At 52.1% G+C, this 26,170-nt stretch overlaps 2 protein-coding genes and 1 non-coding gene across 4 annotated transcripts; 1 reads left to right on the forward strand and 2 right to left on the reverse strand.

The window, feature by feature from the left end:
* Nucleotides 1–464: 464 nt before the first annotated feature.
* On the reverse strand, nt 465–7,212 carry MRI1 (methylthioribose-1-phosphate isomerase 1). The gene is made up of 6 exons (XM_043911277.1): nt 6,635–7,212; nt 6,313–6,551; nt 5,318–5,493; nt 3,831–4,007; nt 3,528–3,752; nt 465–700 (listed from the first exon to the last, which is right to left on the reverse strand). Exons 1-6 carry the CDS (start codon nt 6,764–6,766, stop codon nt 573–575), a joined length of 1,077 nt encoding a protein of 358 aa, XP_043767212.1. The 5' UTR covers nt 6,767–7,212; the 3' UTR covers nt 465–572.
* A 580-nt stretch (nt 7,213–7,792) lies between these two features.
* Nucleotides 7,793–22,450, reverse strand: YJU2B (YJU2 splicing factor homolog B). 2 transcript variants are annotated; one of them, XM_043911275.1, is made up of 10 exons: nt 22,371–22,450; nt 18,932–18,976; nt 16,797–16,850; nt 15,700–15,782; nt 13,792–13,847; nt 12,198–12,258; nt 11,232–11,374; nt 10,976–11,148; nt 8,608–8,746; nt 7,793–8,510 (listed from the first exon to the last, which is right to left on the reverse strand). In XM_043911275.1, the coding sequence occupies exons 2-10, from the start codon at nt 18,932–18,934 to the stop codon at nt 8,014–8,016; spliced, it is 1,209 nt and encodes a 402-aa protein (XP_043767210.1). In that variant the 5' UTR covers nt 18,935–18,976; nt 22,371–22,450; the 3' UTR covers nt 7,793–8,013. The 2 variants fall into 2 exon arrangements, with proteins under 2 accessions (XP_043767210.1, XP_043767211.1); XM_043911276.1 differs by having other exon boundaries at nt 18,932–19,056; nt 22,371–22,395.
* On the forward strand, nt 17,011–17,082 carry TRNAE-UUC. The gene has a single exon. It is a non-coding gene; the product is annotated as a tRNA-Glu (tRNA).
* Nucleotides 22,451–26,170: the final 3,720 nt, after the last annotated feature.

Here is a 26,170-nt window from a genome sequence, read left to right on the forward strand (position 1 = left end):
GAGTGGGTAGCCTATCGCTTCTCCAGCTGATCTCCTGACCCAGGAATCGAACTGGGGTCTCCTGCATTGCAGGTGGATTCTTTACCAACTGAGCTATCAGGGAAGCCCATTTATCTTGATTACTGAGCTTTTTTTTTTTTTTTTTTTTGATTACTGAGCTTTTTATGGCATCCTTTAAAATTCTGCACCTGAGGTGTCACCTTCATTTCAGCCCTGAGAGCAATTTAAGAGGCAGGTACCAGTATTATCTGCATTTTATAAACGAGGAAAAGAAAGTATGCGAGAGATGAAGTGATGTGGCCAAGATCACACTGCAGAAAAAGAGGTGGAGCTGAGATACGAACTCAAGCAGCTGGGCTCCGGATGCTGGCCTCTCAGGAGCCACACACAGGCTCTTCCCGTATCCTGCCTGCTTTCCCTGCTCTGGGAAGTACTGTGGTTGCAGGAAGAAGGTCAGCAGTTGGGCAGAACATTCAATAAATTTATTATAAAAATAATGTGGATATGGAGGGGATATGGAAGCTATGGAGAGATAGGTTGGTTACTTCTGGGGTCCATCTAGGGTCTCCCACTCAGGAGATGGTGGTACTAAGGGCTGCCCGGAGCTCCTCGGGGGCAAAGACGCCCAGCTCTGTGATGATGCCACCAGTGATGAGGTCGTGGGGGGTGACATCAAAGGCAGGATTCCAAACTCCAATTCCTGCAGTGAAGAGGAGAGGCAAGAAGGCAGGTATTTGGTCAGTGGATGTTCTTAAGCTATTGTCACATGTCTCCCTCATGGTGGTTCTTGGGGTTGGGGAATCCTTGAGAATCTGGTGATCCTTACCCCCAAAATACACAAATGCATGGGTTTTGACACCCAGTAATACATTTAGACACCCTGACATTCCCGGATTGTTGCCAAGAAGGCTTCAAAGTCCTATACGTGTCTACCCAACTTGTGCCTGCTCCAAGAATCTCTTTAGGAACCTCCAAGAGTCCACCCCAGGGCCTTTGCTTGGACTGTGCCCTCTGCCTGGATGCTTTCCCTCAGATATGCATATGATTTAATATTTCATTTCCTTTCAAGTCTTTGCTCAAATGTCGCCTTCTCAGTGAGAACTTCGCTAATCATCCTGTTTAACCCACTCCCTGAAGAGACACGTCCTGTATCCTTCTGTGCCTCGTTTATTTATCCCATTCTGAAAACATACACTGGAATTTTACTATTTGTCTTGTCTGTCTCTGTCTCCCCACTGGACTGTCAGCCCCCTGAGGGTAGGGACTTGTATATCTTTTTTTTTCCCGGCTGTGCCAAGAGGCATGAGGGATCTCAGTTCCCAGACCAGGGATGAAACCCAAGCCCTCTGCTATGGAAGCATCCTGTCTTAACCACTGGACTGCCAGGAAGTCCCACTTTTAAGTCTTTCTTCACTCCTGTATTCCTGGCCCCTAGCATGGCAGCTGGCATTGATCAGGTACTCAAAAATATTTGGTGAATGAGTAACAACCTCTTACACAAGAGGCTGCAAACTGTTTTCTCTGGCTCAGTTATTTTTTTTAAGACCACTGAATTTTGACATGAATCAGCCACGGATTTAAAAAAAGAAAGAAATTCTTAAAAAAAAAAAAAAAAAAAAAGACCACTGAATTAGCAGTCAGCTTTCAAAAAATCCCCTGGAGAAGGGAATGGCTACCCACTCCAGTATTCTTGCCTGGAAAGTCACGGCCAGAGGAGCCTGGTGGGCTACAGTTCATGACGTCACAGAGTTGGATATGACTGAGCAACTAACATTTCAGTTTTCAAAATGTGGGAGATTTTAGCCATATAACAAATGTTAAGGCTTCTCTTGGAAAAATCAGAAGACCGATCACCCTGGGGCCTACATTCCTGTGACCCTTGGCCACAGCAGAGTACTGGGGTCGCCGGATTTCACCTGGTCCGTGTCACCCAGCTTTCTTGGAGGGAAAAGCAGGCTGGGTTGTCAATTCCGCTTTCCATGGTCTTGTGGATTTTGACCAGTGCTAAATAATTAAGCCCCTAGGAAAGCAGGGGCATCAAAAAACACTGAGAAAAATTTTTTCAGAATTAACGTATCTATTTTTATTTATCTATTTACTTTTCATAGTCTTTTCCATTATGGTTTATCGCAGGATGTTGGATATAGTTCCCTGTGCTATACAGTAAGACCTTGTTGTTTACCCATTGTATACACAATAGTTTGCTAATATGTCCTATTTTTAGAAAGCTATAAGGAATTGCAGCAGAAAACAATAGAATATTAGGACTTCCCTCCGCTTAGCTGTATAGTGTTATTTTATACTCATTCCATGTTTGGAGTAAGGGATGCTGGCCTCATTGTATTTTCAGTTCTCAGGAGTTCTAACTGGTCTTTTTTTTTTAATTCTTTTTCCGTTTAGGTTGTTACATAATATTGAGCAGAGTTCCCTGTGCTATACGGTAGGTCCTTGTTGGTTATCAATTTAAAATATAGCAGTGTAATGAATCTTTGACCTGAAACGTGAGTTAAATTGAATAACTGGATATCCATCCATCATGTGTTCAATAACGTCTGACTCTCTGCAACCCCACGGACTGTAGTCCACCCGGCTCCTCTGTCCATGGAATTTTCTAGTCAAGAAGACAGGAGTGGGTTGCCATCTCCTCCAGGGGATCTTCCCGACCTAGGGAATTGAACTTGTGTCTCCTGCATTGCAGGTGGGTTCTTTACCTCCAAGCCATTGGGAATGGATATAGACATAAAAATAAATAAATATAGCAGTGTGTACATGTCAGTCCCAAACTCCCTAACTATCCCTAACTGGTCCTTTTTATAAAAGTTTTCAATTGTAACCTGTTACTATTTAATGAGCACTAACTCAGGGGCAGGCACTGTTCTTGATGTTGCCTGGGTTAACTTGTTGAACGTCCTGGGTGTAAGAGGTAGGTCAGGGTCATAACAATCACAGGGCCCTTATGGATGAATTTTAGGCACCTGGCTACAGTCAGGAAGTGTGGGGAAGCTGAGAAATATCTGTCTCTTCAGAAGCACTTGACCAGGTGGTATTCTTACTTCTTATCCAAGTGAGAAAACAGAGGTGGATAAGAACAAGACAATTCACTCAAAGTCTCCTGACTCATCACTGTACCTTCTGACCATGGAAGGGGGCTTCCCAGGTGGCACAGTGGTTAAAGACTCCGACTACCGATGCAGGAGACATGGGTTTGATTCCTGGGTTGGGAAGATCCCCTGGAGAAGGGAATGGCTACCCACTCCGGTATTCTTGCCTGGAGAATCCCACGGACAGAGGAGCCTGGCAGGCTACAGTCCATGGGGTCACAAAGAGTCAGATACTACTGAGCACACATGCACACCGGTGAATCTGACCTCCAAGACACGTCTGCTCTAATAACATGGCTAGAGGGAACTGCCTATGTCAGAAGGCTGACGATAACCCAGATGCCACCTGCCATGTGACAGAGTCACGGTGTCTACACAGAGGTGCCCAGGCACTGTGGTGTCCCCCTCTCTGAGTGGATGGCTTACCTGGTGCCGCAATCCTGACCCCATTGACGTTGGTCAGTTCCTGGCCGGGACGCTCCTCAATGACGATCTCCTGGCCTGTCTCCAGGCGGAGGTCACACGAGGAGCTGGGGGCAGCCACATAGAAGGGGATGCCGTGGTGCTTGGCCACGATGGCTAGCTGGTAGGTGCCCACTTTGTTGGCTGTGTCACCATTGGCAACCACGCGGTCGGCTCCCACGACAACAGCTGGGGAATGAGATCCTGGGAATCAGGACCCGGCCCTGGATGCTGGAGCCCTGCCCACCGGTGCCCCTGCCTGCTGACCTGACACGCCTCGGTGGGCCATGGCGGCTGCCGCCATGCTGTCAGCGATGAGGGTGGCAGGGATCTGCTCGTAGACCAGCTCGAAGGCAGTCAGCCGGGCTCCCTGGTTGTAGGGCCGGGTCTCCGTGCAGAAGGCGTGCTCCAGACGGCCCAGGTTATGCAGTGAGCGGATCACACCTGTGGGGCCCAGCCCACCAGAAGAGGCCAGGATAAGACAGAAAGGGATAGATGGGCACGGTGACCCTTTGGCTAGCAGCACAGTACTCCGAACCATGCAGTCGGCCCCCAGGCCCTTGCAGTGGCTGTTCCCTCTGCCTGGTACACGTGTGCTTAGAGAAAGCCTTCTCTGTGAGGCCTTCCAGGATTACTCCATCTCACATAGCAACCCCCACACTGCCATCCCCTCTTTCTCTTTAGTATGTACCACCTTGAAATGAATCATAGGTATCTGTGGATTTGCTTTTGCCTATTCCTTCTACTTTCTCCACTGCTGTGTCCCTAACTGCTAGAATGATGCTTGGCAAATAGTAGGTGCTTAATAAATGTTTGTTGAATGAATGAAGGAATGCACGCATGAGTGAATGATGGCACACACAGGTAGGTGCTTAATAAATGTTGAGTGATTGAAGGAATGGATGCATGCATGAATAATGGGGAACGCAGTAGATGAGCATTTATTAAGCATAAGTTTTTTTTAAAATATTTATTTATTTGGTTGCATCAGGTCTTAGTTGAGGCATGTAGAATCTTTAGTTGTAGCATCCAAACTCTTAGGTGTGGCATGTGGGATCTAGCTCCCTGACCCAGGATGGAACCTGGGCCCCCTGCATCGGAAGCATGGAGTCTTAGCCACTGAACCACCGGGAAATCCCTAAGCATTTGTTGAGTAAACGAATGAATGTCTTGCCTCAGTATCCAGGCACAAAGGAGGGACTGAGGCAGGCAGGGAAACATCCAGGAGAATTAAGAATCAGGTGGACTCTGTTGCCTTGAGTGCCAGGGCCCAGTCCCCCAGTCCTGGTCACAGCTAGTCTAATCTTTCTTTAGGGGGTTATACCCTTCCTCTCAGTCCTCTTAGAGCCCAGATCCCACCCACGTTCTAGGCACATGGCTCAGGCCAGGCCTACTGAGTGGTTGATCCTAGATGGGTAGGTGACTCCATCATGGCCCCAAGATACAAGGAGACTTTTTTGACACTGTCAAAATAAGAGATCCTTGGCTCTTTTCCTCATGATCTGAATCCTGGCCAAGCAGTCAAGAGTGAGGATGATGCCACTATGGAGGAGGGCACACCTTAGGGATGCAGATAGAAAGATCCTGATGCTACTGAGTCCCCAGATCCAGTCATACCTGAAGCCAACCCCTTGAGTGTCTTTCTGTGCAAAAACTAATAAATTCACCTTTCTGGGGGATGCATATAGTGGTTTGGGTTTCTTTCTCTTTCATCCAAAAAGGGCCCTCCCCCATCCCTGTGGATGCCCACTCACCTAGGGCTGTGCCATAGCCAGCGGTGGCCAGCGCACCAGTGTTGCAGTGGGTCAGCACAGTCACCTTGCCACCCTGGGGTGCTGCCCGCTTTAGGATGTGGTGGGCTCCCAGGTCCCCGATGCTCCGATTGTCCCGGAGGTCTTTTTCCAGCATGTCCTCGGCCCAGCAGATCACTCTGAGGCCGACAAGGGGCTCTGAGCACCAGCCACCAGGCTTCAGGGCCCACCCCAGCTCCTCCTCACTGCCCAACTCTGCCCTACTAGGGTTCTCTTGCTGAAAGCCTCTCTCAGCTGTGGGGCTGGTCCCTTCTACAACCACCTAACTGTAACTTATTCGCTCTCACAAAACATTGTCCCAGGCATCTCCTGCGTGTCAGGCACTGGGAGACACAGCAGTGAATAAGACAAAAATCTCCTCTTCTAGGGAGTTGACAGTGGGGTTGGGTAGGCAAAAGATTAGCAGACAATAAAGGAAGGGAAAAGGCAGCAGCCAGGAGACAGAGGGTAGGGGATGAACTGTATTATATGCGGGATGGGGAAGGCAGAAACCTGAGACCTGAGGGAGAGGAGATTAGCTAGGTGGATACCTGGCTTGCAAACACTGAGTGTGCAAAAGCCCTGAGGCAGGAGGAGTCTGGTGGGGCTAATGGAGAACATCTGTGCAGCAGACGTGGAGGGAAAGAGTGGGAAGAGAGCAGGGACAGAACCAGGGCTGGAAACAAAATTTCTCAAAAGCAAAAACCAGGCGACACTTACAAGGGCCTCCAAGGGCAGATAGGGCTGGGGACGTTTAGGAAAGACACACAGGATGAAGTTCAAGGACCTCGGGGCCAGGTGGCCCGGTGTTGAGTCCCAGGCCTGCCGGTGTGGCCCTGGATTAAGAGGACCCTGCCTCAGTTTCTCCAACTGTAAAGCTGGCAGCTGGGCACCACCACCACCAGTGAACGAACGAATAGCCTCGGGTTAGAACAGTGCCGGGCACATGGCTCCTCTACCTCTCTCGGACCGCCTCCTCCGTTGCGCCCTCCCGCTCCGCCTCCTGGGCCGCGAGGTCGGCCAGGTCCCGGGCGGCGCGGGCCATGTTGACGGCGGTGGGTCGGGCGGTGACAAGGAAGCTCAGCGCGTCCCGGACGAAGGCCACGAGTGCGGCAAGGCCAGGTCCCCCGGCGCCCGCCTGCAGCTCCACGGCGAGGCTGAGGCAGCCCACGAGGGCAATGGCTGGGGCGCCGCGCACCTGGAGGGGGAATTGGGGGCTTCAGGGACAGCAGTCAGGGGAACCACCCCCACCCCAACCTGAGCCCCGCCACGCGACGCCACCTTCATAGCGCGGATGGCCTCCCAGGCCTGGCGCACCGAGCCCACAGCCTCATAGCGGCTCTGCTGGGGCAGCAGCAGCTGGTCGAGGATCTTCAGTGAGCCCCGCGAGTAGTGGATTGCCTCCAAAGTCATGCTGTCACAGCCGCGCTCACTGCTCTTCTCCGGGTTCCGGGGGCCGCTCGCACCGGGGGCGGAGCTGGAATACGCGGAGGAGACGAGGCCTGGGGGCGGGGCCTCCCCGGAAAGAGACGCATGCGCACTGTAACCCCGCAGGTTCCCGGGAGGAAGTCGCCATCCACTTGTCAGATCCTGCCCCACCTTCCCAGCCGAGCCAAGTTAGCAGCCCCCTCCACTGTTAGTGCCCCCTACCACTATTTTGGGAGCAACTACCTCATGCCATATAGCACGACCCCCAAGTTCCTGGTGGACGCCCTCAGGAGCGCGTACTGCTTGTGGTCTTATATAGAGCAAGGCCCCAATTGGGGTCCCAAGATCGAACAGACCCTTACTGCTGCCCTGAGACCGTCCCATCCCCGCGGGGAGGAAAGGCCAGTGGGCTGGGGGCCACCACCCCTCCGGACCGGCACATTACAAGTTCCGAGAAATTAGTCGTAACCTCAGCCTTAAGAGGGCCGCGTGTCTGATTTGTTCATGATGTTATCTCAAACGGCTCGGACGGTGCCAGTGTTTGAGCAATGATCCTTCTCCAGAGTTTAGAGGAAGGTGGTGGGCCAGGAGCCTCCTGGTGGATGCTCTGCTGTTTGGAGGCTGTTTTCTACTCATTTTACTAGTTTCCTTCAAAAGAAGTCCACTGGGTACCCTTCCAAGGTGTCCCCATGGGCAGGGGAATAATGAACAGCTCACACCTGTGCGCTCTCCATCCTTTGCTGCTTTGGGCCAGGATGCTGAGCACCCCATGTGCCTGCCCTGTTGTCCAGTCCCCTTTTCATCCCTCACAAACTCAGCCTGTTGTTCCATCACCTCCAGGAAGCTGGCCCTGATTTCAGGCCAGCCTGGGCTACTACATTTAAATCCGCATCAAGCTGGGTGGAGACCAAGGCTGTGATCAGGGCATCTGCACTGGGTGATGAGATGCTGGGCAAGCTTCATTGGGTGGGTGGGGGCAGAGCTCCTGGGCCCATTTAGTAATCTGAGACAGGGGCAAAGAAGCAGGGCTTTAATGTTGGGAGGTCTTGGGTCCCACAAGGCACAGACACCCTCTCCAGGACCAAATAAATAACAACTCTATCACTGTGAGAAAGTGAGGTGTGCACAGGGTGGGGACTGAGCTCTCCAAGGGCTGGTGGGCCAGCGGGGCTGAAGCCTGGGATGGGCCTCTGGGTGAGTCCTGGCCTCGGGAGTAAATCTGGGCCGTGGAGTCACTCGCTCTCGGAGCCGGAATAGTCAGCCACAAGTGAGGAGCCGAGGCTGCAGGGCTGTGTGTCCTGGGGGTTGGCTGCCTCGGGGGCGGTGTCTGGAGGGGGCTGGGGCCTGTCCTGACAGCTCTCCTCCTGCCCCAGTGGCCCGCTGTTCCTAGGGGTCTCGGCTGTCTCCAGAGAGCAGTCTCGGGGGGACGCAGGCCTGTTCTGGTTGGCCCCCTCTGGCACCTGTGGCTCCCCAGACTTGAAGGTTTCGGCCGGGTGCTGGGGGCTCTCTGGGACCTCCCGGGACCGCCGCCGCACGATGCCCAGGTGCCCCAGGGTGACGGGGGAGCTGGTGGGAGTGGCTCTGCGGTTCTGGGCCAGTTTCTTCAGGACGCTGCTGGCTTTGCTGCTGTTGCCGCCACTGCTGCTGCTGGCGCTGGCTCCCGGGGTGGAGGGGAACCAGGAGCGGCTGATGATCTCTGTCCGCTTGAGCTTCTGCTTGTCCTCGTACGCTGAGGGGGAGAAGGAGGTCCAGAGCCGCCCTCTGCCGGAGCGCCTACCCCCCGTCTCCCCCCACCCAACTCCCCAGGCCCACTGGCCCCCACGCACAGTCTAGGGTGTGGAACTTCAGCAGGGCGGCCAGTCTACGGTCATCCTCTGTCTCCGGCACCAGCGGGATGGCCAGGCTGGCCTTGGCCTGCAGTGCCTGGTCCCTCTCCTCCTCCTCCTGCATGGCTTTTTTCTTTTCCTGTGTCAGGGAGGAAGTGGGTGCAGAGGGACGGCGCTCAGTCACTCAGCTGTGTCTGACTCTTTGTGACCCTATTGACTGTAGCCCACCAGGCAGGCAAGGATACTGGAGCAAATTGACATTTCCTCCTCCCGGGGAGCTTCCCAACCCAGGGATCAAACTCTGGTCTCCTGCGTCTCCTGCACTGGCAGGCAGATTCTTTACCACTGAGCTCTATAGAGCAGCCATGGGGAGGGATGGTGGGTGTCAGAGTCATGCTTCTTCCATGCGCTCTGAGCTGGGAGCTGGCATGGGCATCCCCTTGAGCTCTCCTCCCGTTTCCTCCTCTTTACGTTTATGTGGGGAAAGTGCTTGGGACACAGAACTTGTTCAACAAACAGGAGACATGATTGTTATTACTATGTGTACCACTGGGTCCTTCACGCATTCATTGTTTTTTTTTGGCTGTGACTCAAGGTAGGCAGGATTTTAGCTCTCTGACCAGGGATCAAACCCTCGCCTCCTGCAGTGGAAGTATGGAGTCCTAACAACTAGACTGCCAAGGAAGTTCCCAGTTATTCATTCTTTCCACAAATATTTACGGAATGTCCTTCTGGTGTTAGGCCTTGTTCTAGACACTAGGGACACAGCAGTGAGCAGACAAAAACCCTTGCCCTGGTGAAGCTGACATATGAGTAGGTAAGTGAGACAAAATGATGAGGAGAAAAATAACGCTGGGAAGGGGGTGAGGGTTGGCAGGGGGGTTCAACTTTAAATATGGCACAGGGTGGAGGGGAGGGGCAGGGGCAGTCTCCCTGAGAAGATTATGTTCAAGAAAAGATGTCTAAGTGAGGGAGTCATGTGGGTATTAGGTGGAAAAGTGTTCCAAGGGGGAAGGAACAACCTGTGCCAAGGCCCTGAGGCAGAACTGCACCTGCCAGTGAGGTGGCAGGAACAGAATGAGCAAGGGGAAGGTGGAGATGGGGTAGGAAGGGAAAAGGGCAGATTATTTGGGCCTGGTGGGCCATGGGGAGGACTCTGGGTTCTACTTAAAGTAACTGGGAACCATGGAGGGCTCAGCATAGGAGGGATGTGATCCCACTCATGCTCACGGGTGCCCTCTGATGGCTGTGAGGGGAACAGGCTGTGGAACGTAAAGCTAGGAGCCACTGGGGACCAGCGAGGAGAGATTGTGCTAGTCCAGGCGGGAGATGATGCAGGCTGTGGATATTGTCAGAGCCTGCCAGAATTTGCTTATGGATGCGGAGGTGGGGAAATAATGGTGGTTATAACAAGAGGAACAAGGCTGAGTGCCTGGAAGAACAAAGATGCTTCTATTACTGAGAAGGGGAGGATGCAGGCAGGGCAGGTGTGGGATTGATGGGATTTTCCTGTGATGTTATGTTTGGGGGCCCTCAGACGCCACTCAGAGATGCCCAGAAGGCAGGGGACAGACAACTCAGGCTACAGGCCTGGCCAGAGGGACACACTTTTAGTAACAAATAATTAGTAAGAAAACCCTTGGGCTTCTGTGATGGTCCAGTAGTTAAGAATCTGCCTGCCAATGCAGGGGACACGGGTTCGATCCCTGGTCTGGGAAGATCCCACAAGCCACAGAGCAACTAAGCCAGTGAGCCACAACCACTGTGTGCTGCAACTACTGAAGCCCGAGTGCCTAGAGCCTGTGCTCTGCAACCAGAGAAGCCACCGCAGTGAGAAGCCTGTGCTCTGCAACCAGAGGAAAGCTGGCACAGCAGTGAAGACCCAGCACAGACAAATATAAAGAGAGATCATTAAAAAAAAAAAGCTGCTGGCCAGATGCCTCCCCTGGGCGCCTTGATGTAGGGAGGTGGTCCCCACGTGGTGGATGGGGAAACTGTGGGTGAAAAGACTGCCTATAGTTAGGAAGTGATGGGGCACAGGCTGGGCCTGGGTCTCAGTCCACTTTGCATTCTCCCTGCTCCACTGTTAGGACTCCCTGGGTGGCTCAGATGTTAAAGAATCTGCCTGCAATGCAGGAGACCCAGGTTCATCCCTGGGTCAGGAAGATCCCCTGGAGAAGGGAATTGACTACCCACTCTAGTATTCTTGCATGGAGAATTCCATGGACAGAGGAGCCTGGTGGGCTGCAGTCCACGGAGTCACAAAGAGTAAGACATGACTGAGTGACTAACTTTCACTTTCTTTGCTCCACTGTTGGTGATGCCTCACCGCCTGTGGTCCCGACCCCGGGCTGGGAGCCCCACTCACCCGGAACCTCTTCCGAAGCATGCTGTTGAGGGCGAAGTCGTCCTTCCAGGCGCTCTGGGCCTCCTGGATGTGGCTCAGGGTGGGGAGGGCCTTCTTGAGTGTGCTCCGGTCAGCCTCGCCGTGCTCCAGGCGGAACATGGCGTCCATCTCCAGCTTCTGCTTCTTCTCGTGCTCTGCAAGGGTGAGAACGGGGCTGGACTTTCGGGGCCCCAGCTCAGGACCAGGGTTGGGGTCCAAACCCCCCCACAGCGCTCACCTGTGGTCAGCACCTGTTCGTTGTCCTCCATGTCCCAGCGCTCCTCCTTGCGCTGGGCGCCACTCACAATCACGTAGTCACAGTTGGCGGGGTCCGTCTGCATCTCGATGTAGTTGACACAGAGGTGGCATTTCATCCTGAACCTGGAGGGTGGAGGGTGGCAGGCGGGAACCTGAACACTGTGGCCGCCCTGGGACACCCTGTGACCCCTGCCTGCTTCCTTCCATCTGTGTACGTTACACCATCTACTAGCATTCGCAGAGAACCGGCTACACGCTGGTCTCCGTGTCTGTGACACATGTGGGCCCATCACCCTGGTACTGACCTTCTGTCTGGAGTTTATTTATTCATCCATGCACTCATTCATTTGTTCGTTCATTTGTTCACTCATTCATTCAACAAACCCTCCCAAGCCAGGCTGCTCTGTGGCAGGCTTGGGACCAGCGGCCGGGGACTCAGCGGTGAAGGAGGCCACCCTGCTCTCGGCAGGGCTGATGCGCCAGTGGCAGCTGAGCGGGCAGGGAATGCTCAGACCACCACAGCGTTGCGGGGAGAGCACTGCTTTAGAAAAGGCCTCTCTGAGAGGCGATTTTGGAGCATAAGTCCAAGGAGGGAAAGGGGGCCGTGCAGATGTCTGGGGAAGATGCTCCAGGCAGAGGGCACCAAAGAGGGATTCTGTAAGGGGCAGCGAGGAGGCTGTGTGGTTGGAGGAGAGTGAGTGATGGGGAGGGTGGGAGGAGGTGAAGGCAGGGAGGGGGCTTGTGGGCCACGGGGAGACCTGAGGATTTTAGTCCGAGCAAGGAGGGAGCCATGGAGGGGTCTAGGCAGGATGCGCCCGGACTGACAGACCATGCCGGTTTCCAGGAGAGACCCACAGGGGTGACCCTCAGGCAGACGGTACAAGCCTCCCTCCCACTCAGACTTCTGTGGAGCCCCTCACCCCTCGGCCCACCAGACTGCCTTTACCTGTAGATCGGGGTCGTGTAGTAATTGCCAACCTTCTTCTTCTCTGCGTTGTAACGAACACCTGGGAGGAAAGGGAGAGAATGAGGCTAGGGTGCACCCTCAGTGTCTTTTCCTGGGGTGGTGGTGGGGCAGACAGGAGTGGTGGCATTCCACGGGCCTGCAGGGGAGACACCTCCGGAGACTCAAGCGGAAAAGAGCCACGTTGGGGCTGTGGGATGGGTGCTCAAGCCACAGAGGGCGGTGGGGTGGAGCCAGAGGGCCTGGGTTCAAACCCTGGCCCTGCCCTACCGGCTGCGCGACCTCAGTGCAGCGGCCCTGGCCATCTGGCCTCAGGTTCCCCATCCGCAGCATTGAGATGGCTGTGACGGCCACCACACAGGGCTGACGTGCAAACTGCAGAAGCCAGGTAACACACACGGAGCACTTAACACCGGCTGGGTGCCAGTGATCATTCCAAAAGGGCTGGTTTTGGGGACTTCCCTGGCAGTCCAGTGGTTGGGACTCCTCGATTCCACTGCAGGGGGCATGGATTCAAATCCCTGGTTGGGGAACTAAGACCCTTCAAGCCGCACTGTGCGGCCTGAAAGCAGGAAATGAATACAGTGCTTAGCGCACAGCACGTGGCATGTGCGAGGGCTTGCAGACCTGACCTGCTGCTGCCACTGCCCTTACTGTTACCTTCAGCATTCGAACCCCTGACTGTGCCCAGGCGCACAGATGGATGGACAGACAAGGGTCTGAGGCCTGGGGTGGGTGACTCAGACCCCTGGCTTGCGTTTCCTTCTCTGCAGTGCAGATATCCCCAGCCCATCCCACAGCACCCAGCCCAGGGGAGAGCTTGCTCTATAAACAGGAGCTGGTGGCTTTCAGAGGGAGGGACCAGTGCAAGAAGCAGGGGCCAGGTCACCCCACTGCTGAGGCTGAGAGACCCCTCTAACGCATCCCCCTGATCACACCTAGCCAGGGACACCTGCTCCAAAGGCCACGAGGCTTTCAGGGCACAAACAGCAGGGCTCAGCTTGACCCTCGGGGCCGTGAACCGGAGCAGCCCCCAGCCTCCCAGGGAAAGAAAACCCAGTGGGGCCACACTATCCACCACTCCAAGTTCTGTTTTTGTAGTTTAAGCCCTTTTCACTTAGTAAGCAAGATCAGAGCCCAGAATATATCATCTAATTAGTGAAAAAGAACCCCCCCCAAACCTGGATATTCTCTAGAAAAATAATAAAAGCCCACCCTTCTTTCTTTCTTTCTCTGCACTAAGCACTTTCTATGCCATGCAGGTGGGCACTCATATCATGTGAATTTCACAGATGCGTAAACCGAGGCGCATGGAGGCTCTGTTGCCTGCTAAGGGTTACCCAGCTTAGGGAGTGGCAGGGATGGGATCTGAACCCAGAGCCTCCTAACTGCTTTGCCATGAAGTGGCCACAGCCCACCAGTTACTGGGAGTGGGGGAGGGGGAAGCCTATCTTCTCCTTGACTCTTGACTAGAGCATCAGTGAGATGGTCTCTTACAGCGCCCAGCAAGTTAAGGGGCTCGCTGGCCGTGGGGCTGAATAGTGGGGGGCGGGGTGGGGAGCAGGCAGAAGCTCACCCATGCCGATGTGGTTCTTGCAGCCGTCGCACCAGATGTTATAGGGCATCTCAAACCTACACAAACAGAGAACAGCTCATTTGTCCTTGTCCACGTGGGTTCTCCCTGGGTCTCCATGCCTGAGATTCTGGCTGCAGTTACGCTGCAAAGTGCGTGGATGTGGGAGGATAAAGAATGGTGGCCTTGGAGTTCCCTGGTGGCCTGGTGGTTAGGATTCGGTGCTTTCACTGCAGAGGTCTGGGTTCGATCCCGTCAGGGAACCATCATTCTGCATGCCTCGTGACATGGCCAAATACAAAACCAAAATGAAAACAAACAAGAAAACGGTGGCCCTTCCTGCAGGCAGGCCAGGTCCATCACGTGGTTCTCTGGCCAGCTGACCGAATCCAGGTGAGCGCCTCCAGTGGGGGCTGCCCTGTCTTCCCATATTTCGTTCTGTCTTCCCACATCCCTCCCTGTCAGCTAGTCAAGCTTCCAAGCAGAGGAGGAAACAGGCTGCAGGGAGCCCTGGTGACCTATTCCATCTTCACTAAGTTACTGTACTGTCCCTGGATCTCTTTTTTCCAGCTCTATTTGCAGCATGCAATTCTGCTAAATTTCCATTAATGGTAGTGATGGAGCTTTTCTTTTAAAATAAAGCCATTAAGTAATTAATAAAGAGGTGAATTTAAGACACAGTACATATGAGATGGCATTATTTCCTCGTGGCTCAATGGTAAAGAAGCTGTCCGTCAATGAAGGAAACATGAGAAGTGGGTTCGATTCCTGGGTTGGGAAGAGTCCCTGGAGGAGGAAATGGCAACCCACTCCAGTATTCTTGCCTGGGAAATCCCATGAACAGAGGGGCCTGGTGGGCTACAGTCCATGGGGTTGCAAAGAGTCCGACATGACTTATCAACTCAACAACAGCATATGAGCTGAAGGCTTTGCAGACACAGTGGATAAGAATGGGGTGCAGGCCCAAGGCAGGCACACTTGGTTAGTTTTGGGGTATGGGGGCATGGTAGGAGTTTGGAGGTGACCTTCAGCTCCATGCCTCCCATGGCCTCTTCTGGGATATGTATCTTGATTCCTTTTCCATAGATGTTCCTGCCTCTGATGGATTTGCTACTGGATATTCTGCTCAGGCCCAGGGTGAACCCCAGAGACTGAGGGTAGAGTCCACGAGGCAGGAAAGGAGACAGTGAGGGGCTCACCCTAGAGGGTGACGCAAGCTGGCTTCTGCTTCGTTCCACAGCCAACCCACAGGGAGCTGGCCAGAAACAAGAGAACCCTGCAGGAAGGGCCGTCATCCTGGCTCGACCGCAGTAAAGGCTGAGATTCTTTATGCTCCCCACGTCTGTGCCTTTTGCTAGGTGCCTCTGCACGATTCCCGTGAAGAGGTGGAGTGTCCTGCCCCTCCCCCCACCCCGCATCATGACTTGCTTTGGGGAACTGATGAGACAGAAGTGACAGGGTATCCAGCTCAGGGTCCCTGCCTCAAGAAGCCACGTGTGCCTGTGCTGGCTCTCTTTGGGAACCTGGATGCTGCTGTATGAACAGGCCCAGGCTAGTTGGCTGGAGAATGAAAACCACTTGGAACGGAGCCCAGTCTTACCAACCAAGGTCACGCTGGACCAGCCAGTCCCCAGCCAGGCAACCTCCGAACATGTGAGAGCCCAGCCCACATCAGCCAAGCCCAGCCAAGGCTAGCACAGGCATTCAGCTGAGTTGTAGACTCAGGAGCAACAGATAATACGTGCTTATTATTTTGTTACGTGGCAACAGCTGACTGATACAGCAACTTTCAGCTTTATGCAATGAAGACCCTGAAGCTCTGGGCAAAATCAGCGGGTCCTGAATGTTCCTTGAGGCTGATGCCAAGTGACACAATGAACCAAGGTCCTCCGGTGACAATCAGGGCCTTACCTGATGATGAGGATGCCCTGGGACAGCTTCCGAGCCCGCTCCCGAAGCGGGTGGCTGTTGTGGTATCTGTTGAGGGAGCCATGCTGTGTGGTAAGGAAGAGGAAGCAGATTAGCACTGCTGAGTGGGGGGAGCTCAGGCCTTCTCCCACAGGCTGAGACAGGCCTCATTCTTATGCTCCGCTGGGAGCGTTAACAGCAAAGGGGAGGCACAGAGGCTTTGGTGAAGCGGGTGCAGCTAAATAAGCTGTGTAACCCTGGGCGGTGACCTCATCTTTTTGCCTTTCTGAGCCTGGTTTTCCGAGTCAACTGGGGACAAGAATCATAACTGCCTCCGGGTGTTGTGGGGAAGACTGGGTGAGGTGACTAGACTGGCAAATGGCTGCCAGGCACTTTATGGGCCTCGTCTCACTTTAATCCCTCCATGTTTCTGGGAGGCCAGGTCATTTTGCTGCCCCTTTGGACCTATGGGGAGACTGTGGCATAGAAAGGCCGAGTCAGCAGGGAGCACCAGCCAGGAAGCTCTGATTCATTCAAAGGCTCACACTGAGCACCCAGCATGGGGACATAGCCTGAACGAGACAGATGCACGTCCCTGGCCTTGAGCAGTAGACATTCCAGGTGGAGAGATGGATAATATGCAAAGAAATAAACCATGTGTCAGGGAGTTGTGGGAGCTATGAGAGAAATAAAGCACTCAGTCATGGGACAGAACACGAGGCGGTGGTCAGGGAGGCCCTCTGTGAGGAGACCTAAAGGAAGAAAAGCAGCCTTGTGGGTCAAAATGAGGCAGAAATTTCCAGCAGAGGGAACAACGAGGAGGCCAGAGGAGCTGGAGCCGGAAGGGCAAGGGGATCTCATCCTGGCTCCTCTGGAAACATGCCACACCCAATCCTGGGTCTGCTGAGGACCATATTGACCACCCAGGAGGGAAGGCTGCCCCGAGACCCAGGTGATGAGCGTAAGGCAGGGAGGCTTCTCAGGCTGCCTGGGATTCTGCAGCCGTGGTTCTGACTCCAGGAGGGGACGATGTGTGTGGGCCCCTGCCCAGTGGGGTTGCTTTGGTATCATGGACACGGAGAAGGAAGCCTGTCCCTTACCTTCTCAGGGTTGAAATCTGGAGGGTAGTACTTGTTTACGCCTTTCCTTTCACCCTGGAAAGCAGAAGAGAGACGTGACTTAGGGTGGGTCCTGCAGCAGACCTACCTGTGCAGCCTCAAGGTGCAAGACCTGGACGAGAGAGACAGGGACTTCCTGGAGGATGTGTGGCTGAGGACTGGAGACTTAGGGAGAAAAAAACCCACTGTCAGGACCTCCCTGGCAGTCCAGTGTTTAGGACTTGGTGCTTTCACTGCCGTGGCCCAGGTTCAATCCCTGGCCAGGGAACTAAGATCCTGCAAGCTCCACGGCTCTGCCAAAAGAACAAAACAAAACAAAACATGCTCCACCACCATTGCTGTGGAAAATTCCAAGAGGGTCAGGCTCTCCTAGAACAATGGCTTTCATGGTTATTTTGGGACTGTAACTTAAAATAAGACATACTTAACATCACATACACACGTAATACAGTCAAAGCATGGGTTTCAGGAAAGAAGTTCATCCAGCTGTGAGAGTCTCTCTTTTAAATGCTAGCAGCCGCCCGCTGAATTGACTGAATATCTATCAAAGCAGTGGGTCTCAAACCTGGCTGCACGTTACAACCATACATTTATATATTTTTTAATATTTATTTATTTGGCTGTGCTGGGTCTTATTTGCGGCAGGTGGGATCTAGTTCCTTGACCAGGGATTGAACCTGGGTCTCCTGCATTGCAAGCGCAGAATCTTAGCCACTGGACCACCAGGGAAGTCCCCGAGGAGTTTCCAAAATACGGATGCCTGACACAGCACCGGCTCTGGTGCCCGGACACAGGGCTTTTCCTTTCTCTTTATTTTTTTGGTGCGGTTGTTGTTGTTGTTTAGTCGCTAAGTCATGTCTGACTCTTTGCGACCCCATGGACTGTAGCCCACCAGGCTCCTCTATTCATGAGATTCTCCAGGGGAGAATACTGGAGTGGATTGTCATTTTCTTCTCCAGGGGAGTCTTCCCGACCCAGGGATTGAACCTGTGTCTCCTGCATTGGCAGAAGAATTCTTTACCACTGAGTCATCAGGGAAGCCCATTTGAAAAAAAAGAAAATTATTTATTTGTTGTACTGGGTCTTAGATGCAGCACTTGGGATCTTGTTCCCTGACCAGGGAAGTCACAGGACACAGGGCTTTTCAAAAGCAACCTGGAAAACATGTTTCTATACATCCTTGTGCATACATGTTTGTCTGCAATAACCAAATGGTGGAAGCAACCCAGGTGTCCATTAATGGATGAATGGATAAACAAACTGTAGTCCAACCACGTGATGGGATATTACTGAGCCATAAAAAGGAAGGAAGCTCTAATACCTGCTCTAATGTTTTAACAGATAAACCTTGAAAACATCCTGCTAAGTGAAAGAAACTGGATACAAAAGGACACATGGTACACAATTCCGTTGACATGAAAGGTCCTGAACATACAAATCCACAGAGACAGGAAGCCAACTGGGGGTTGCCAGGGACTGGGAGTGTGGGTGGACGGGATGAGAGCACTGCTATTGGGTATAAGGTTTCCATTTGCGGGTGAAGGAAATGTTTTGGAACTAGAGAGAGGTGGTTGTTGCAAAATATTGTGAATATACTAAATGCTGCTGAATCACATGCTTTGAAATGTTCATGTTATGTGAATTTCACCTCATTTTTAAAAAGGAAAGAAAAGCAAAAAGCTCCTGGGGTGATTTTAGCAAACACAAAAGTTTGGGCTTCCCACGTGGCTCCAGTGTAAAGAACCCGCCTGCCAATGCAGGAGACACAAGAGATGTGGGTTTGATCCCTGGGGTGGGAAGATGCCCTGGAGGGCATGGCAACCCACTCTAGTATTCTTGCCTGGACAATCCCCATGGACAGACCTGGCAGGCTACAGTCCACAGGGTCGCACAGAGTCAGACATGATTGAAGTGACTTAGCATGCACGCATGCACAAAGTTTGAAACCACTGCACTGAAAAGACCTTGATGCAGAGTTTAAAAATACCTTAGAGCTTGGGGTCAGGGGTAGGGATGGGAAAGGGGACTTTTAGGGGAGAGAGGAGGCTACTCAGGGGGCCCCTTCCCTGTATCAAAGACCAGAAGAGAAACCCAGTGAACACAGTCCGTCTACTTACCATCCTGGTAGCTGCCTATAGGTCCTCGCCCTCCACGTGGCCAATCTGAAAAGATGATGAGACGCGGCTTTGTTGACTCACTGCCCGTGCTGCCCTTCTGGACAGCCCAGCAGTCCACAGATTCCCTGTGAAGACATGGGGGGCTATGCGTGGTGGTCCTCCCCCTAGGTGTAGGAGGCATCTGAGGAGTGGTGACTGGCTGTTTGGAAAGGGAGTGTCCTGTCCACTCTCCATCCAACATATATTTCCCAGCTGACACTTCTCACCCCTCCATGGCCCCCATCATCCCTCACCTGGAAGAGTACCGTCACCTCCTCGCTAGGCTCCTGGCTCTGTCCCTGACTCTCATGGTCTGTTCTCCTCATAAGGGCCAGAAGGATCTCTTCAAATATAAATCTGAACTACAGCTCTCCTGCTTAAAACCCTCCAGGGGGCTTAAAACCCTTCCCCAGCGGCTCAGGGGTAAAGAATTCACCTGCCAATGCAGGAGACTCAGGTTCGATCCCTGGTCTGGGAAGATCCCATGAGCCACAGAGCAATTAAGCCCCTGTGCCACGACTATTGAGCCTGCTCTCTGGAGCCCAGGAGCGGCAACTATTGAGCCCGCGGGCCGCAACTACTGAAGCCTGAGTGCCCTATAACATGTACTCTGCAACAAGAGAAGTCACCGCAATAAGAAGCTGGAGCACTGCAACTAGAGAGTAGCCCCCACTCACCGCAACTACAGAAAACCTTGTACAGTAACAAAGACCCAGCACAACCCAAAAAAAAAAGAACAAAAACAAAACCCAACCCTCCAGGGATTCCCATGGCTTTGAGAACCAAGTCAAGCCCCTTTCCATGGCCTATGGGGCCCCTGCTTGCCTCCCCAAGCCCAACTCTTACCCCTCTCCCTGTCCCTCCCTCTGTTCCAGTCACACTGGCTCCCTGCCTCAGACGACTTAGCAGATGCAGGCCAACTGCCTCAAGTGCCCTTCTACCAAGTCTGTTCTTTGTCACGGATCTCAGCTCGGACATCACCTCAGTGGGAGGCCTCACCTGCCTACGTGATCTCAAGTCACTTCTTCCCTGGAGTTTCTATCATGTCACCCTGGGTCTGCTTACTTGTTTACAGTCTGTCTCCTCTGCCAGGTCACACTGTGCTACATCTCCGGCACCCAGGACAGCTCCTGATAAATGCTGACTGTGTGAACCTCTGATAATTGATCGAGGTTCCATAAGAAGCAGTGTCAATGACACAGGTGTTAAATGCCAGGCTCCTTTAATGTGGGGTGGGGAGACTCCCTCCCCCCACATGTTCAGAGGAGAGACTTTCCAAACAGAAGGAAGTTCAACTTGATGCTAAAGAGAAACGATATGGGAATGTGGGGTTAGCAGATGCAAACTATTATAGATTGGATGGACAAGGTCCCACTGTATAGCACAGGGAACTCTATTCAGTATTCTATGATAAACTGCAACGGGAAAGAATATTTAAAGAAGAATGTGTATATATATATGTAAAATGTATAACTGAATTACACTGTTGTACAGCAGAAGTTAACACAACATTGTAAGTCAACTGTATTTAAAAAAAAAAAAATAAAAAAAAAAGAGAATAGACATTATGAGGGACTAAAGTGTAGTCCATAATGGGGACTGGCAAATTTTCTCCATTGAGGGCCAGCATTTCTGTCCCAAAGACTCAACTGAGCTGCCTCAGCCAGAAAGTAGCCGGTAGTATGTTAATGTATGGGTATAGCTGCATCCTAGCAAAACTTTATTTATGGACACTGAAATTTGAATTTCGCAGGACTGTCATCTGTCACAAAATATTATCCTTCTTTTGATTTTTTCCCAACCATTTAAGAAGTTAAAACCATTTTGTGCTGGCGGGCTGTACAAAATCAGGCGGTGGTGTGGTTTTGGCCTGTGAGTGTAGTTTTCTGGCTCCCTGGGCTAGAGTCAGGAATTCTCTAATAATTTCTGCCAACTTAGCTGTATGCTCTCTAATAGTTACTATGTGTCACACGCTCCACTGATGTTATTACTATCTCCAGCTGACAAACAAGCATGTGGGAGCTTAAATAACTTGCCCGAGCTCAGAAGCCGACTAGAAGGCAGAGCCAGGGTGAAAAGCCCCAGATATAAAGTCTTCCACCATCCCATCCTGAGCCCCTCTACACCTCAGATCCTCCACCTGTGATGTGTGCCCCTGGACCAGATTCTCCTAAAGTCACTTCCAAACTAAAAACACTAACAAAACTGCAAGTGCCCACCCAAGCTTTCAGCTCAGTCGCTCAGTAGTGTCCGACTCTTTGAGACCCCATGGACTGCAGCACGCCAGGCCTCCCTGTCCATCACCAACTCCCAGAGCTTACTCAAACTCATGCCCATCGAGTCAGTGATGCCATCCAACCATTTCATCCTCTCTCGTTCCCTTCTCCTCCTGCCTTCAACCTTTCCCAGCATCAGGGTCTTTTCCAATGAGTTGCCTCTTCGCATGAGGTGGCCAAAGTATTGGTTTCAGCTTCAGCATCAGTCCTTCCAATGAATACTCAGGACTGATTTCCTTTAGGATGGACTGGTTGGATCTCCTTGCAGTCCAAGGGACTTTCAAGACCCAAGCTTTAAGGACACACAGTTCCCTGGGCTGCAACTCCAGCTCCATTCCTCACTAGTTGGGGAAACTTGCCCAATGTCTGAGCCTCCCTGAGCGTACAGTTCCTCATCTGTAGAGTGGATGACAGCAAGAGGACTTTCTGTGGTTGCTGTAAATGAAATAACATACTGGGTAATGCCTGCACAGAGTAAGCACTCCATTTACAGGAGTTGGGGTCTTTCAGTGGTTTTATCACCCCAGCGAGTGGCACAGGTTGGACTATAGGGAGGATGTATAGAAATCTCTGGTTTTTGGTGTCAAGAATAATGATAAATCCCATTGGCTCAGGGCATAATGCTGGGGCTTGGATCCTGACTCTGCTGCTTTCTAGCAGTATAGGCAAATTCCTTCTCTCTCTGAGCCTCAGTTTTCTTACTTGTAAAATGGGGTTTATAAAAGTATCAACCTGATAAGGCTGCTGTCAAGATTCGGTGAGTTAAATAAGGATCTAGAACAGTGCCTGATGCCAAGTTAAACGATGGTCGTTTTGATTCTTTCTCATGACAAACCATTTTACAAGCGTCATTTTACAAAATCTTCACCACGACGCAGCGAGGTAGGGGTTTACTGTCCCTGAGGAAAACCTGAAGAGGTATCGAATATGGGTCGGGGTCCGGGGTTTGGGGTCGGGGGTTAAGGCTGGGTCGCGGGGGGGCTTCGAGCACCAGGCCCACGTCCGCAGAGCTCCGCGGACCCGGCACTTTCGCCCCCTTCGGGCGGCTCACAGACCCGGTGAGGAAGTGGACAGACCCCCTGGCCAAACCGGGCCTGCCCGCCCCTCTGCCCTCTCGCACTTACCTGCCCTCCTCCTGACGTCACGGTGAGCCCGTCCCGGAAGTCCCTTCTGGGCGCGCAAGGGGGCGTGGCGCGCTCTCCGCGCGACTAAGACGCCTGCGCGAGGCGGGGCGAGGCGGCAGCGCTGCGCTGATGGGCTGGATGTCGAACACGCCTCTACCTCTCCGCAGCTGGAGTAGACCAATCGGGTCTGCCCTTCCCAACTGCACGCACGACACGATGCCCCGCCCTCGCCCCGCCCATTTGCCTGACCCATTCCAAGGCCCGCCTTTCTGTCTGCGCGCTCCTGAGCTCTAGCCCGCCTAATCAACTAATCGGTGGGGCAAAGGTGGGCCTCTCCATATCCCGGGCCAAATTGAACTAGCCCATTATATATATGGGTGTGTGTGTGTGTGTATATATATATATATATATTTTTTTTTTTTTAAAGTTTTTCCAGTTTATTGCTACCAACCCATCTCCCTCCACCCTCATGCACACATGCTCAGTCATGTAACCCCATGGACTGCAGCCCGCTAGGCTCCTCTGTCCATGGACTTTTCCAGGCAAGAATACTGGAGTGGGTTGCCATTTCCTTCTCCACAGCCCCTTATTTTTGAATGCCTGGCGAGATAAGAATTGTTTTTCCATTTTTTGAAGTAGTTGGTGACGGTGGTGGCGGGGAGGGGGGAAGAAATCAAAAGGATAACACCTTATGACCTCATGAAGTTCAAATTTTAGTGTGCATATATAAAACTTGATTGGAGTACAGCTATGCCGATTCATTTACCTGTTGTCTATAGCTGCTTTCCCACGACAACGGCAGAGTTGAATGGTTGCCACAGAACGCCTGTGGCCCATGGAACCTGAAAATGTACTATCTGGCCCTTGTCTTAGAGCCTTCGGACCAGCTTAATTTTGCCTTCTGCTTGGGACAATGACTTTTGAATGTACTTTTGTGCCTTGTAGAACCTAACAGAATCTGTTCATTTGTTCATTCAATAGCTGTTTACTAGGTGCCTGCTCTTTGTTGGGCCATGCGAATTTGAAAGCAAAGGACACACCTATTTCTCACTGATGCAGACATGTCAACTGACAATTTATCAAGGACAGTGTGAAAAATGACGCTACTTCTACGATTGCTACTATGACTGTGTTATTTGGTGCCAGGCTCTGTTCTAAAGCTCTCATAAGTCAGATCTCCAATAATTGTGGCTCAGACAGTAAAGAATCCACCTGTGATTCAGGAGACCCAGGTTTGATCGTTGGGTCTGGAAGATCCCCTGGAGAAGGGGATGGCTACCCACTCCAGTATTCTTGCCTGGAGAATGCCATAGATAGAGGAGCCTGGCGGGCTACAGTCCATGGGGTTGCAAAGAGTTGGACATGACTGAGCGACTTAAACACACTACTACTATGATTGCTATTATTACTGTGTTATTTGGTGCCAGGCCCTGTTCTAAAGCCCTCATAAGTCAGATCTCCTATAATCATAGTGCTGTAAAGGGAGTGCTCACTACTCACCAGACATCATTCACCAGTGCTCACTTGTCACATGTATCACCTGGGAATGCTGATTCCAGGAGACGGATACTCTACCATTTTCATTTTATGAATGAGGAGACAGGCCCGGAGAGGTTAAGTAACTACCCCAAGGTCACACAGCTGGTGAGGAGTGGAAGGTGTGACTGCCATCTGTTCAGCTAAACTTTGTTCCCTTAACCTCTGAGCTATACTGCCCTGGTTTGTATGCATTAAACATAAGGGCTGTGGGAAACAGGAGGAAACTTTAACAAGGGTAAGGTGTTTGGGAGTGGGCATGAGTGAGGATCAGCGAGGCCCCTGTGAGGGGTGACACCTGAGCCAGATAAAGAGGAGCAAAGCAAGGACTTCCCTGGCGGTCCCGTGGTTAAGACTCTGCACTTCCATAGCTGGGGGTCCAGGTTCAATCCTTGGTCAAGGAACTAAGATCCTGCATATTGCATGGTGTGGCCAAACCATGCCACCTCAAACCAACAACAAAATCGAGTTGTGGGGGTGGACAGGCCAGAGGAAGGCTCACAGATCCTGAGGAACAAGATGGAGCCACACTCAACCCCAGTAATCTTGTCTACTACCTCAGGATTTTGGTTAAATCCTTGTCTTGCACCTGAAAGAACTCGTGACTAAAAAGTCACAAAATACCCCCTTGTGAGTACTCTTTTGGGAAAGAGGAGTGTGAGAACCTTTGGCTTTCAAGGGACATGTAGATCCTCACTCATTACTTCCACACAGGGCAGGTGATAGAAACAAACATCAGTCTGAGATATCAAGAGACTGTCTATAAAGATGCCAAGGGCAGGCCAGCTCCTGTGGGGCCAAGGGAACCCATTCAGGGAGAGGAAGACAGTTAGCCAGGCTGGGCAGGGTGACAGGAAGGGATCTGAATTCTAGCTCTAGAGGGGGACCCTGATCAAGTCACCTCGTCTCTGTTTACTCATCTGTATAGTGGGACAGCTCAGCCTGCCCATGGGAACAAATGCAGTAAATGTCTACAAATGTAATTGTAAAACAGTTTGAGTAGGAAGAAAGAAATCAGTGGGCTGAGGAGGGCATTCTTCATGGTGTGGCTTTGCGGGACTGGAGCAGAATGAGAAGGAGACCTCTAAGCACCAGGAAGTTCTTTACATCAAACTGAAACCCACTTCCCTGCTATTGGCGCCGACTATGTGGCTCTATTCCTGCCTTCGGGGGTCACAGAGGACTGACCTGTCTTCCACATGCCAGTCCTCCAGCTCCCTCCCACTTCTAAGAGTCTGTGGTTCGAACCTACCTCTGTCTTCACCCCCAGTCACAGCTCAGCTCAGCCCAGCCCAGCCCAGCTCAGAAAGCCAATAGGCCCAATGGGTTAGACATTTTATGTATTTATTTTAAAAATTTTATTTCTTTTTGGCCGCACTGGGTCTTTGTTGCTACATGTGGGCTTTCTCTAGTTGCAGTGAGCTGGGGCTGCTCTTTGCTGCAGTGCACGGGCCTCTCATCCCAGTGGCTTATCCTGTTGTGGAGCACAGGCTCTAGGTGTGTGGACTCAGTAGCTGTGGCACAGGGGCTTCGCTGCTTAGTTGGGGTGCCTTCACGGCCCCCACCTCTCTCCGTGTGTGAGAATATCCAACCTCCAGAGGGCGCTGCAGCATTTCTAACACTTATGGCCCATCCTTAGCCACAGACGATTGGATCAGGGGTATAGATTTAACCCAAGTTGGGCCATTGTGGTTTGCTCCTGGGAATTTAGACTTGGGATCCAGCCAGGCTCAGAAATCTGCTGGTGGCTTGATCTGAGGACACAGAACTTTAGGACTTAGTGGGAAGCCATCTTTAGCCATGAGCAGAGAAGAGCAGAGATATGCAACCATGTGGTAAGAAAGAAAGAGCGAGAAAGTGGGGGGGGGGGGGGGCTTCCCTGGTAGCCCAGTGGTTAAGAATCCACTGCCATTGCAGGGGACACGGGTTCAATCCCTGGTCCAGGAAGATTCCACGCGCCTCGGGGCAACTAAGTCCATGCGCTGCAACTACTGGGCCCACATGCTCCAACTACTGAAGCCCATGTGCTCTAGAACCCATGCTTTACAACAAGAGAAGCCACTGCAGTGACACTAGAGAAAGCCTGTGCACATCAATGAAGACCTATCACAGCCAAAAATAAAAAAAAATAAATTAAAAATATAAAATTTGAAAAATAGCAGGAGATAGAGACAGAGAAACTTTCCTTATCTTTGGAGACCTTTCATTTCTTAAGTGCCTTGATATATCCCTGTATTTTATCCCTATAATAAACTCTCCTCTTT

Source organism: Cervus elaphus, chromosome 9 (genome assembly GCF_910594005.1).
Source record: "Cervus elaphus chromosome 9, mCerEla1.1, whole genome shotgun sequence".
In the NCBI taxonomy this organism is placed as follows: domain Eukaryota; kingdom Metazoa; phylum Chordata; class Mammalia; order Artiodactyla; family Cervidae; genus Cervus; species Cervus elaphus.